We start from the raw sequence: 13,889 nt of genomic DNA, 5'->3' as shown, positions 1-13,889 counted from the left end.
ACTCTCTAACACACAAAAAGACATGCATGATTCATCAAACCAGACACTCCCACCCCATTTTCTATTCAGGTATCCGGGCTTCACCCAAAAACTTTAGGGACACAATTCCCATGAATTTTCTCCTCACAATCAATCAAGTGTCCAGATAGTGCCATTCCACCAAATCAGCCACCTTGAATTCTCCCCTCTCTCTGCTCTTACCTTCTGTTAATATGAAACAGGGGAGAAAGATACATGTATAGTATGTGTATCTGAGGAGAATTCACGTACAGTACGTCTCCGTGTGCGTCTCCTCAAGAAAGGAAAGTTGCTGTCAATACGGTCCCAATACGTGTCAACAACAAATGATGGAAAATGTTATCCAGTGTCATAGGATCAAACAAAATATACATCCACAACTGTATTAATTAGCCTTCTGAATATAGTCCAGGTTGAATAATTGCCTTATCGCATGGAAGTGAGTCCAGACCCAGTGTTCTGTGTCTGTGTCTCTGTGCCCCCAATCCCTGCCTTGCTCACTGCTGCTTGCCCCTACCCCAACAGCCCCTACCCTAAAATAGAAGCTGGGACGAGGGTGGTATTAATAGCTGCTACTGGGCCACAGGATCATTCAATTATCCAACAGGGGAAGAGGAGGTATAGTAAGCAACAGGACCCAGAGCAATGTGAAAGTCCATGAATATAAAAAAGACTGCTTTTTAGTGTGTTCATATTTTATTAATTTACAACAAAAGATATAATGACAGTGTAAAGATAACAGTTACTGGTTAACTGTACAGTGTAATACATTGTTATTGGTTTTCTGAGATGTAGCCACTGTCATCCCAGATCCAGAAATTCCTTGGATTTTCTGGGTCAGTGGTAATGACATTTCTTCTTGAGTATAGGATACGTTATGTTATGGTGCTGAGCATTGTGAATTTCCCCTCAGTCAGACTGTCACATAGCGAGATGTCAGTGTACTATCTGTGCCATGACAGAGATTGTTGTGTTTTGAAAGTGTCCTCTGACAGTAGGCCTATGGACATTTTCAAATATAGGTAATGACAATAAGACATGTTACAGAGCATTGGTGTGAACATTTTGCTTGTGTTATTACATCATAAACACTTGCAATAGGCTGTGCATAATATACTTGCAATAGGCTATGCATAATATGTATGTATAGAAAGAAAGAAAAAAGAAAGAATTAAAGAAAGACCAAAATAAAATAAAAAAAGAAATGTGTAGAAACAAATAGTTGAGAATATATTTATTTGTTCATATGACAGCAACATTTAGTATTGACACAGAACATGTGCAACAAACAGGCCTGCCTGTGTTTTGAGTTTTCCTCCAAATGTTTGAAGAATGTCTAATTTCATCAACTACATTTCCCAAAATACATTGCTCTGGCTAGGGTCGCTGTTTTGCAGAGAAAGCACAATTCTGAGTGCGGAGTCCAAACTGTTGACGACAGCGAGGCGAGGTGTTTATGTTACGTTAACTTTTGGATCTCGTCTGCAAGGAATATACGATGTGGGCTCGGATTCTGTCTGGCGGCCGCGGGTTCGGATTCTGTTTCCGAGTTCCGAGGGAGTGTCTACGTGGCGTTGGACTCGGAATAGCGAGGAGGCATGCTTCAAGTTCAGAGGTACTGTTCCATCAACCTCGAGGACAAATTTCTGCTTTCTCACTAAAACCGACCCATGCATTTGGCCTAGTGCTGGGAAATTTCGAATATTAATTGTTTCACATCCTTCAGAACGTAATTTGTTTATCTTTTCATATGTTTTAGATGTATTTAGTCGTCAAACCTTGATTTAAAAAAACATAATTTCGTTGCATAAGCTATTGCAATATGACAGAACGGAGATCATATTGCGCTTGCCCCGTTTGCTCCATGTTTTTTCCCTCTCTTATTTGTGGCACGCTTGGTCATGCAAATCAAATCTACATCTGTCCCCGCAGAATGCCCCCGAGCCCGCACAGATCACTTCGCTTGACTGGCTGCTGCAGATTATGGTTTTATTAAAAGTATAATAGTGGCTTGTCAGGGTATAGATAGGTCTGCCTCAGATCCCCATCTCTAGAACTAGTTTATTGAATATACACTTTCTTCCAGTCATACTCTAATCAGTTCTAGTGAGATTTCATTTAATAGTTTAGGCTGCTGAAGACTTCCTGATTTACTGTCAAATGATGAATGTAGTGTAGTGTAGTGTCTTGGCCCACTGCAGGTCAGGATTCTTTACAGGAATGGACCTTGGACTGTTACTATCCAGTTGAAAGAGTTCGGGTTGATGCTAATCAGTTCTGAGTGGGATAAAGTATCTTATTAAGATCTTGTTGACGCCTCGCGCTGCCATTTACCGTAGGAAAGAATGTACAGTGCCTTCAGGAAGTATTCATATCCCATGACATTTTCTACATTTTGGTAGGTTACAGCCTTGTTCTAAAATGGATTAAATCATTGTCGTGCCAATACAAGTTGACACACCTGTATTTGGGGAGTTTCTCCCCATTCTTCTCTGCAGATCCACCCAAACTCTTGTCAGGTTGGAGGGGGGAGTGTTGCTGCACAGTTATTTTCAAGTCTCTCCAGAGATATTAGATCGGTTTTAAGTCTGGGCTCTGGTTGGCCCACTCAAGGACATTCAGAGACTTGTCCCACAGCCACTCCTGCGTTGTCTTGTCTGTGTGCTTAGGGTTGTTGTCCTTCGCCCTAGTCTGAGGTCCTGAGCACTCTGGAGCAGGTTTTCATCAAGGATCTCTCTGTACTTTGCACTGTTCACCTCCACGACCAAGGCCCTTCTCCCCTGATTGCTCAGTTTGGCCGGGCGGCCAGCTCTAGGAAGAGTCTTGGTGGTTCCAAACTTCTTCCATTTAAGAATGATGGAGCCAGCCACTGTGTTCTTGCTGACCTTCAATGCTGCAGACATTTTTTTAGTACCTTCCCCAGATCTGTGCCTCGACTCAATCCTGTCTCGGCGCTCTACGGACAATTCCTTCCACCTCATGGCTTGGATTTTGTTCTGACATGCACTGTCAACTGTGGGACCTTATATAGACAGGTGTGTGCCCTTTCCAACTCATGTCCAATCAATATAATTTACCATAGTTGGACTTGAATCAAGTTGTAGAAACATTTCAAGGATGATCAATGAAATCATGAAGCACTTGAGCTCAATTTCGAGTCTCATAGCAATGGGGCTGAATACTTATGTAAATAAGGTATTAATCCTGTTTTTGGTTTGTCATTGTGTGCAGATTGCAGAGATTTATTTGAATTTTAATCCATTTTAATCCATTTTATATGCTTTCTGGTAAGTTTTGAATACAGTACTGGGTGGGGTGAATATATTTTATATGACACATGATTTTTTGTTAACTAGTAAATAGTAGCCTACAGCAAAGTGTGTTTAAATCATTTATAACTTAACCATTTCTGCTGGTTAGTTTTTGCTACCATGTTTGGTTTTAGCTTGCTTGAGCCTGCTAACTGAGGAGTGTTAATTCACCTGTTGCCATACATGCTTCATTTAAAAATATAGATCTTACAAAGGAGTTGTTTAATCTAACTGCTTAACTATTTATCTGTACATGGAATTTTATTCTTTTTCTCTTTTTTTCTAATCTTTATAGGAAAATGCCACGGGCACTATCTGATGTGTGGAGAAATTTCACTGCAGCTAATGTAGAAGAAAAAGCTGTGTACATTTGCGAATACTGTGCCAAATCAAATGTGAATAATGCAACAAAGATGCAGAATCATCTGGCCAAGTGCATAAAGTTCCTTCAGCACTCACAACAAGCAACCTCTGACAAAAGTCCCTCTACATCTATTCGAGGTGAAAATTATGAATCAGACACCTTATCGACAGCAACAGCTCATGGTCCCCCTGGAATCAGAAGTTTTTTTGACTCAGCAGAGGAACGTAGTCGGTGAAATGCTGATGAATGTCTTGCACAAGCTGTGTATGCAAATGGTTCACCTCATACTCACAGGCAATGTGTATTCGCCCAGCATACACCGCTCCAACCAGACATGCTTTATCTACTCATTTGCCGGATGTAGAGTTCAACAGAGTTCAAGTGAAGGTCAAGCAAATCATAGAGAAAGCAGACTGTATTTCTGTCATCTCTGATAGGTGGTCGAATGTTTGTGGGCAAGGAATAATTAACTACATCATCTCCACCCCTCAACCAGTATTCTACAAGAGCACAGACACAAGGGACAACAGACACACCGGTCTCTACATTGCACATGAGCTGAAGGCAGTCATCAATGACATTGGACCACAGAATGTATTTGCACCGGTGACAGACAATGCTGCGAACATGAAGGCTGCTTGGTCTAATGTGGAGGAGTCCTACCCTCACATCACACCCATTGGCTACACCCATTGAATCTGCTCCTCAAGGACATCATGGCACTGAAAACAATGGATACACTCTACAAGAGAGCCAATAAAATGGTTAGTTATGTGAAGGGTCATCAAGTTATAGCAGCAATCTACCTCACCATGCAAAGTGAGAAGAATAAGAGCACCACATTTAAGCTGCCCAGCAACACCCGTTGGGGTGGTGTTGTCATGTTTGACAATCTCCTGGAGGGGAAGGAGTCTCCCCAAGAAATGGCCATATCACAGTCTGCCGATATGGACAGCCCCATCAAGAGGATCCTCCTGGATGATGTATTTTGAGAGAGAGAGTGGTATAAGCAGCCTGAAAATCCATTGCACGGATTGAGGGAGACAATGCAATCCTGTCTGATGTTCAGTCACCTGGTGGAAGGGACTGTGGATCTGAGGCTCTTTCCCCTGTTGCCACCATCATCCATCAAATCCCACCAACATCAGCCATCTCAGAGCGCAATTGGTCCTTTTTTGGGAACAGACACACCAAAGCACGCAACAGGCTGACCAATACAAGGGTTGAAAAATTAGGGGCCATCTAGGCTAATGTGATGCTTTTTGAGCCTGACAACGAGCCTTCCTCAACAAGGTTGGAAAGTGACAGTGAAGATGAGGCCTCAGAGTTTGATGTTCAAGAGGTGGACATTGAGGAGGTCCAGGGAGAAGACATGGAAGCCGGAGAGGAAGACAGTCTAGAAACTATAGCGTTGATTATCATTTTAAAGATGTATGTTGAAAATGTTTTTGGGAGATGCGATGGATCATTCAGTATTCACTTTCTTTTGTTGTTCAGTGAAATCATCCTATGTGAAGAGTCAACTCGTTTAGTTAAAGTTCAATTCGTAACTAAATCGTTTAAAAAAAATTATATTGGAAGGATTTTATCATTTGCAATTATGTCTACTTATGATAAGGTAAAAGGTTTATGTTTCTGTCTCTATATAATATGGTAAATATATCCAATGCAAAAACATATACATTTAAATGGTATTAATATAATTTGCATATATTTACCTTAATTCCCAAAGAAAGTTTCCACCTCCAAATATTCCCCAAAATGTGCAACCCTAGCCGTAACGTAACAAAATGTGGAATAAGTCAAGGGGTCTGAATACTTTCCGAAGTCACTGTATGTGTGCCTATTGTTCACTCTTACAGGAGATGAATAAGAACAGGGAGGCACCCTGAACACATCGTACCCATTAAGCAGTAGAGATTAGTTAGCAGTGTTCGTTTAGACTACACAGAGAGAGAGAGAGATGACTTTGGACTTGTTTCACAAAATACTGGACCCGTAAGCAGGCCGACATCGGCCCCCAAAGTGCATGGCTGACTGATAAGAGCAAGCAGTGGCTGGGTTAAAAGTGACAATGGTTATAGTAGAAGAAGTCTGCATAATAACTTGGGTGAATTTTATTAATATTGCGCACCAGACTTATACTGTACACTGCGGTTGTTGTATGAATCAGTTACACGAATTACATGAACTTCCATGACTCTGTTTGTGCTTTTCTCTACTCCATTGTCATTGGCATGACAATACCATAAGAAGTCGGCAGGAGGGCAGAAACAGACTGGCGACCAGGCTATGAGTTTTACATTACTGATACCATTACAGTAATGGCGGTACAGCAGAATATGTTACAACAATAATGACCGAGTGTTTTCCTCCTGAGCCAGGCCTGTATTAGGAAGACCGCTCTGTTTGACTTCCATCGGGACCAGGGGGGTAAGATGGTGGAGTTTGCTGGCTGGAGCATGCCTGTCCAGTACAGAGACAGCCACATCCACTCCCACATTCACACCCGCCAGCACTGCTCCATCTTTGACGTCAGCCACATGCTACAGGTGAGAGGCATTTCATTTAGCAAATTTGCATGGGTCGATATTGTGTGCTCATTCTATGGGCTATACCATCCATTGTGTGTCTCAAACAGAGCAAAGTCCACGGAAGAGACCGAGTCAAGTTTATAGAGTCTATGATCGTTGGAGACATAGCAGAGCTGAAGGACAACCAGGTGAGACAAATGCCTGCAAGCAAGAAGACACGCACATACACTTATTTCTCCCACACACCGACACACTCTTCTCACACTTATCTCCAGGGCACGCTCACCCTCTTCACCAATGACAAGGGAGGAATAAATGATGATCTTATCGTCACCAAGACAGACCAAGGCTACCTCTACGTGGTGTCCAATGCTGGCTGTGCAGACAAGGACTCCGCCAACATGAAGGTCAGTAGTCCACAGAGCTCATGTGTTTGACGACCATCACTCAAAGTTTTGGATGGATTGTAACGCTTTGATGAAGTGTCATGTCTGTTTGTGTTTCATATATCTGATCCTTTCTGTGTTCATGTAGGCTAGACTGGCCAAGTTCAAAGCAGAAGGTCACGATGTGGAGCTGGAGTTTCTGGAGGAATGTTTGATTGCCGTTCAAGGTAAGTTCTCTTATGGCGACGTCAGTTCTACTCGACCTACAGTACCAGTCAAAAGCTTGGACACACCTACTCAGTCAAGGGTTTCTTTATTGTTACTATTTCCTACATTGTAGAATAATAGTGAAGACATAAAAACTATGAAATAACTCATGGAATCATGTAGTAACCGAAAAAGTGTTAAACGAATGAAAATATATTTTATATTTTATATATAAGTAGCCACCGTTTGCCTTGATGAAAGTACCCCCGCCTTTTAGTTTTTTCACTGCTGCTACTCGCTGTTTATTATCTATGCATGGTCACTTTTAGAGGTCGACCGATTATGATTTTTCAACGCCGACACGATTATTGGAGGACCAAAAAAAGCCGATACCGATTAATCGGCTGATTTTTATATATATATTTGTAATGACTATTACAACAATACTGAATGAACAATGAACACTTTTATTTTAACTTAATATAATACATAAATAAAATCAATTTAGTCTCAAATAAAAACATGCTCAATTTGGTTTAAATAATGCAAGAACACAATGTTGGAGAAGAAAGTAAAAGTGCAATATGTGCCATGTAAAAAAGCTAACGTTTAAGTTCCTTGCTCAGAACATATGAAAGCTGGTGGTTCAATATTCCCAGTTCTTCAATATTCCCAGTTAAGAAGTTTTAGGTTGTAGTTATTATAAGAATTATTACACATTGACTATTTCTCTCTATACCATTTGTATTTCATATACCTTTGACTATTGGATGTTCTAATAGGCACTTTAGTATTGTCAGCCTAATCTCAGGAGTTGATAGGCTTGAAGTCATAAACAGCGCTGTGACTCAAGCATTGCTAAGAGCTGCTGGCAAATGCAGTAAAGTTTGAATGAACGCTTACGGGCCTGCTGCTGCCTACCACTGCTCAGTTAGACTGCTCTATCAAATCATAGACTTCATCATAATATAACACACAGAAATACCAGCCTGCTGCTGCCTACCACTGTTCAGTCAGACTGCTCTATCAAATCATAGACTTAATTATAATATAACACACAGAAATACCAGCCTGCTGCTGCCTACCACTGCTCAGTCAGACTGCTCTATCAAATATCAAATCATAGACTTCATTATAATATAACACACAGAAATACCAGCCTGCTGCTGCCTACCACCGCTAAGTCAGACTGCTCTATCAAATATCAAATCATAGACTTAATTATAATATAACACACAGAAATACTGCCTACCACTGCTCAGTCAGACTGCTCTATCAAATATCAAATCATAGACTTAATTATAATATAACACACAGAAATACTGCCTACCACTGCTCAGTCAGACTGCTCTATCAAATATCAAATCATAGACTTAATTATAATATAACACACAGAAATACTGCCTACCACTGCTCAGTCAGACTGCTCTATCAAATATCAAATCATAGACTTAATTATAATATAACACACAGAAATACTGCCTACCACTGCTCAGTCAGACTGCTCTATCAAATATCAAATCATAGACTTAATTATAATATAACACACAGAAATACTGCCTACCACTGCTCAGTCAGACTGCTCTATCAAATATCAAATCATAGACTTAATTATAATATAACACACAGAAATACCAGCCTGCTGCTGCCTACCACTGCTCGGTCAGACTGCTCTATCAAATATCAAATCATAGACTTAATTATAATATAACACACAGAAATACCAGCCTGCTGCTGCCTACCACTGCTCAGTCAGACTGCTCTATCAAATATCAAATCATAGACTTAATTATAATATAACATACAGAAATACCAGCCTGCTGCTGCCTACCACTGCTCAGTCAGACTGCTCTATCAAATTTGGTCATTAATATGGTCAAGACTGTAAACTATAATTTTGAAAACAAATTTAACGTTTATCCTTTCAATGAAATATGGAACCGTTCTGTATTTTATTCAACGGGCGGCAACCCTAAGTCTAAATATTGCTGTTACATTGCACAACCTTCAATGTTATGTCATAATTATGTAAAATTCTGGCAAATTAGTTCGCAACGAGCCAGGTGGCCCAAACTGTTGCATATACCCTGACTCTGCATGCAATGAACGCAAGAGAAGTGACACAATTTCCTTAGTTAATATTGCCTGCTAACATGAATTTCCTTTAACGAAATATGCTGGTTTAAAAATGTATACTTCTGTGTATTGATTTTAAGAAAGGCATTGGTGCAACGATTGTGCTTTTTTCGCAAATGCGCTTTTGTTAAATCATCCCCCGTTTGGCGAAGTAGGCTGTGATTCGATGGTAAATTAACAGGTACCGCATTGATTCTATGCAACGCAGGACAAGCTAGTTAACCTAGTAATATCATCAACCACACTAGTTAACTAGTGATTATGTGAAGATGGATTGTTTTTTATAAGATCAGTTTAATGCTAGCTAGCATCTTAACTTGGCTCCTTGCTGCACTTGCCTAACAGTTGGTCAGCCTGCCACCCAGTTTCCTCGTGGAATGCAATGTAATCAGCCACAATCGGCGTCCGAAAATACCCATTACCATATGTTATTAAAACTTGAAATTGGCCCTAATTAATTGGCCATGCCGATTAATCGGTCGACCTCTAGTCACTTTACAAATGACCTTGACTAAACTATACCTCCGCACATTGACTCGTTACCGGTAACCCCTGTATAAAGCCTTATTGTTATGTAATTTTCTTGTTACTATTTGATTATTTGATTTGAGTTTTTTTCCCCCTTTAGTTTATTTAATAAATATTTTCTTAACTCTATTTCTTCAACAGCATTGTTGGTTAAGGGCTTGTAACTATTTGGCGCATGTGACAAATAAATGTTGATTTGGCCAACGGAAACAGGGAGGAACTACCTGAACTTGTCCCATAAGATATTTTCGATTTTCCTTTGCAAATCATTTTGCTACTATGTGTACTAAAGAATATGACCCTGTAATGTCCTCCTCAGGTCCCTCCATGGCCAAGGTGCTCCAGCCGGGATTGACAGATGACCTCAGCAAGTTGACCTTCATGACCAGCACTCTGGCCACTGTGTTTGGGATCCAGGGCTGCAGGGTGACCCGCTGTGGCTACACTGGAGAAGACGGAGTGGAGGTGGGCCTCTCACTCTAATTTTCTTTGTACTTCAGTAGAGATGGATATTTTTCTGTGCATTTCTTTTAAGAATCCTTTGTCTGAAAGCAATTGGCATTTGTAAAAAATGTGTTTCTTTCGTTGTGTTGCAAGATTGTGTTAGTAATTTCCTCCTCATCCTCCTGTTCAGATCTCAGTGCCTAAATCTGGTGTGGTGGCCCTGACGGAGCGCCTGTTGGCCAACAGTGAGGTCAAGCTGGCAGGACTGGGGGCGCGAGACAGTCTGAGACTGGAGGCAGGCCTCTGTCTCTATGGTAACGACATCGATGAGACCACCACCCCTGTGGAGGCAACACTGGTGTGGACCATAGGTGACTCCTCATTATTATAGACACTATAAGGGAGTCTGTCTGTCTGTACGTCTGTCTGTACGTCTGTCTGTACGTCTGTCTGTACGTCTGTCTGTACGTCTGTCTGTACGTCTGTCTGTACGTCTGTCTGTCCGTCTGTCCGTCTGTCCGTCTGTCCGTCTGTCCGTCCGTCCGTCCGTCTGTCCGTCCGTCTGTCCGTCTGTCCGTCTGTCTGTCTGTCTGTCTGTCTGTCTGTCTGTCTGTCTGTCTGTCTGTCTGTCTCTGTCTGTCTTAATTAGGTTGTTGATGGACTTGCAGGAAAGCGGCGGCGTCAGGCGAAGGATTTCCACGGTGCTGAGATAATTGTCCCCCAGATAAAGGCAAAGACGACGAGGAAGCGTGTGGGCTTGGTGTCCACGGGACCCCCTGTCAGACAGCACACCCCCATTCTCAGCCCAGAGGGAAAGGTCATAGGTCAGTTAGAGGATCTCTACTAGCTATTACAAGATATAAGATCTGAATAATTATACGTAAGAGTTTGATTATGCCTACTTAGGATCAGGATACCAGGCCTGATGATTTCCTGTTATTGTTTGTCATTGTTATTAGGCCTACAAATTTAGGCCTAAAATTTAGCTGTGTGTGGATTGCTGTTGAGATTAGATGCAGCTTTCTTTTTATCAGTTATTATTATTTTTTCAGGTGAGGTCACCAGTGGTTGCCCCTCCCCCTGCCTGAAGCAGAACATTGCCATGGGTTATGTGGATGTGGCGTACGCCAAGAATGGAACTCCCATTCAGGTGGAAGTGAGGAAGAAGGCAGTGAAGGCAGTGGTCACCAAGATGCCCTTTGTGCCTACAAACTACTACTTTGGCCATTAGATCTGTCCCTCAATGGACACCTGGCTTATGAGATCAGCCTGCGAACAATACCCTGATCGGACAGACTGCCTCCAAATGACAACAAGAGATCAGTCTATCAGAACAAATGCTGCCCCCTTGTGTTTACCTTGAGCAGTGACACTCAAACCTGAAGGACTGTAAGGCTTTCTTTAGCGATAGAGAAAGGGTTATGAGAGTGTGTGGCCTTGCCTACACCCAAATGTCCACTCAACTACACAAATACAGCTACACTCTTGAGGATGAGGCTTTTCACTCCTGTTATCTGAAGCTTGTTGATGGTCTTTAGACCACAGTGAGTTGTGTGAATGAGCCATATGGTTTGAAGGACAGGGATCTCACTGACCAGTCAGCAAAAGCAGCAACACTTGCTATGTAAACCAAGAGACACAGGAGAAAGTCACGTTTTCAGGACTGCTGAGCAAAACATTTTCTCCTGTCTAATAGTATGAATCTAATCTAGCATTTTACAGGCTAAGTGGCACAATGATGTGTTAATGTTTACTAATTGCTAACTTAATACTAAATGTCAGCATGAACAAACAACTCTTCATGATTCCAAATTGCTTTTGTGATACTTTGTCTTTAGGCCTGTACCACAATCCTAGTTGTCACATTCCCAACAAACTAAAACTAAACAATATATGCAGTAATGTGTGGCAAAACTCCAATACCTTGCTTGTAACTACTGTGAAGTATCTTATAGAGGTGTTCATGGTCTTGCATCTCCCCTCTACTATTGAAATATTGTCTCAATGTTTTTGATATTCACTTTTGTTCATGTGAATGCCTTAATTTGTATAGCAAGGTAATGATGTAGTTTGAATCTGAAACCCTCATTTTCCTTGTAATATAGGTTATAATTCACATAGAATTAAATATTAGAATTCAGGGTAATTCATAATATATTATACCTTTCTCTTTGTTGGGGAAAGACATAACTTTGGAGAATTGTCATTGCACATGACTCTACTAGATGTAAGTTAAACATCTGTCACTAATGTTGTTTGACAATTGCCAAAATGTATAGACTACTGTATCTACTGCTGATTAATGCCCTGTACATGGTATTTCTAACATTCAAGATTTTGTTGTTTGCAAATTATTAAACTCGATTTTCCCATTATTTTGTTATTTTATCATGTATCTTATTTGTGTACTGTGTGGATAATTAAGCTTGAAGATCCTTGGCTTACACATCACTGGCAATCTGAAATGTTCCACCTACACAGACAGTAAGGTGAAGAAGGCACAACAACACCTCTTCAACCCCAGGAGGCTGAAAAAAAAATGTGGCTTGGCACCTAAAAACCCTCACAAACTTTTACAGATGCACAATTGAGAGCATCCTGTCAGGCTGTATCATCGTTTGGTATGGCAACTGCACCACCTGCAACCGCAGGGCTTGAAATCACTGGCCACTTTTATAATGGAACACTCGTCACTTTAATAATGTTGACATATTTTTGCTTTATTCATCTCATATGTATATACTGTATTCTATTCCACTGTATTTAGTCTATGCCTCTCCGACATTGCTCATCCTAATATTTATATATTCCTTAATTCAATTATTTTACTTTTAGGTTGTGTGTATTGTTGTGTGAATTGTTAGATATTACTGTACTGTCGGGGAGCTAGAAACACAAGCATTTCGCTACACCCGCAATAACATCTGCTAAACATGTGTATGTGATAAATAACATTTGATGTGATTAATTTGAGATAGAATCCTACCACACTGACTCAGACTCTCGTTGGATGTGGCAGGATTTGCAGACTATTACAGATTACAAAGGGAAACCCAGCTGTGAGTTGTCCAGTGACGCAAACCTCCCAGATGAGCTGCTTGCCTTCAATTCTCGCTTCGAGGCAAACAACACTGAACCAGGCATGAGAGCCCCTGCTGTCCGGTATGACTGTGATCTCGCTCTCCGTGTCCAACGTGAGTAACAGGTTAACACTTGCATACTAGAGCGTGTTCTCAGAGCATGCGTAGACCAGCGGGGCAAGCATCTTAATTTTCAACATCTCCTGTCCCAGTCTGTAATCCCAACATGTTTCAAACAGACCAACTGTTTCTAAGAACCCAAAGGTAACCTGCCTAAATGACCATCGCCCTGTAGCACTCACATCTGTAACCATGAAATTCTTTGAAAGCCTGGTCACGGCACATATCAACACCATCACCCCAGACACCTTGGACCCACTCCAATTCCAATGCCGCCCCAACAGATCCACAGATGACACAATCTCTATTGCACTCCACACTGCTCTTTCCACCTGGACAAGAGGAATACCTATGTGAGAATGCTGTTCATTGACTACAGGTCAGCGTTCAATGCCATAGTCCCTCCAAGCTAATCACCCAGCTCTGGACCCTGGGACTGAACACCTCCCTCTGCAACTGGATCCTGGACTCTGATGGGCCAGCCCTCAGGTGGTGAGGTTAGGTAACACATCTGCCACACTGACCCTCAACATAGTGCCCCTATGTTTTTTACTCTGCATCGTTGCGAAAGGGCTCATAAGTAAGCGTTTCACAGTAAAATTCACACCGGTTGCATTTGGCTCGTTTGACAACAAAAAGAAATTGTCGGATGACCCCAACAGCTGATTTGTTTTAGGGTATTATGGATACTGTAGTTTAGTCGAAGACAAATTCATGCTTTGGGCACTTAAATGAGAATCATCATATGACTACAAAACCCA

The 13,889-nt window shown here is 41.4% G+C and overlaps 1 protein-coding gene across 1 annotated transcript; it reads left to right on the top strand.

Moving 5' to 3' along the window:
* Positions 1 to 1,403: 1,403 nt before the first annotated feature.
* Positions 1,404 to 12,303, top strand: LOC124045744 (aminomethyltransferase, mitochondrial-like). The gene is made up of 9 exons (XM_046365320.1): positions 1,404 to 1,633; positions 6,078 to 6,245; positions 6,335 to 6,415; positions 6,503 to 6,634; positions 6,762 to 6,840; positions 9,804 to 9,949; positions 10,119 to 10,299; positions 10,597 to 10,752; positions 10,981 to 12,303. Exons 1-9 carry the CDS (start codon positions 1,517 to 1,519, stop codon positions 11,157 to 11,159), a joined length of 1,239 nt encoding a protein of 412 aa, XP_046221276.1. The 5' UTR covers positions 1,404 to 1,516; the 3' UTR covers positions 11,160 to 12,303.
* Positions 12,304 to 13,889: the final 1,586 nt, after the last annotated feature.

This window comes from Oncorhynchus gorbuscha, linkage group LG10, assembly GCF_021184085.1.
Source record: "Oncorhynchus gorbuscha isolate QuinsamMale2020 ecotype Even-year linkage group LG10, OgorEven_v1.0, whole genome shotgun sequence".
In the NCBI taxonomy this organism is placed as follows: domain Eukaryota; kingdom Metazoa; phylum Chordata; class Actinopteri; order Salmoniformes; family Salmonidae; genus Oncorhynchus; species Oncorhynchus gorbuscha.
Note: the sequence above shows the minus strand (reverse complement) of the source record. Positions and strands in the feature narration are given on the sequence as shown.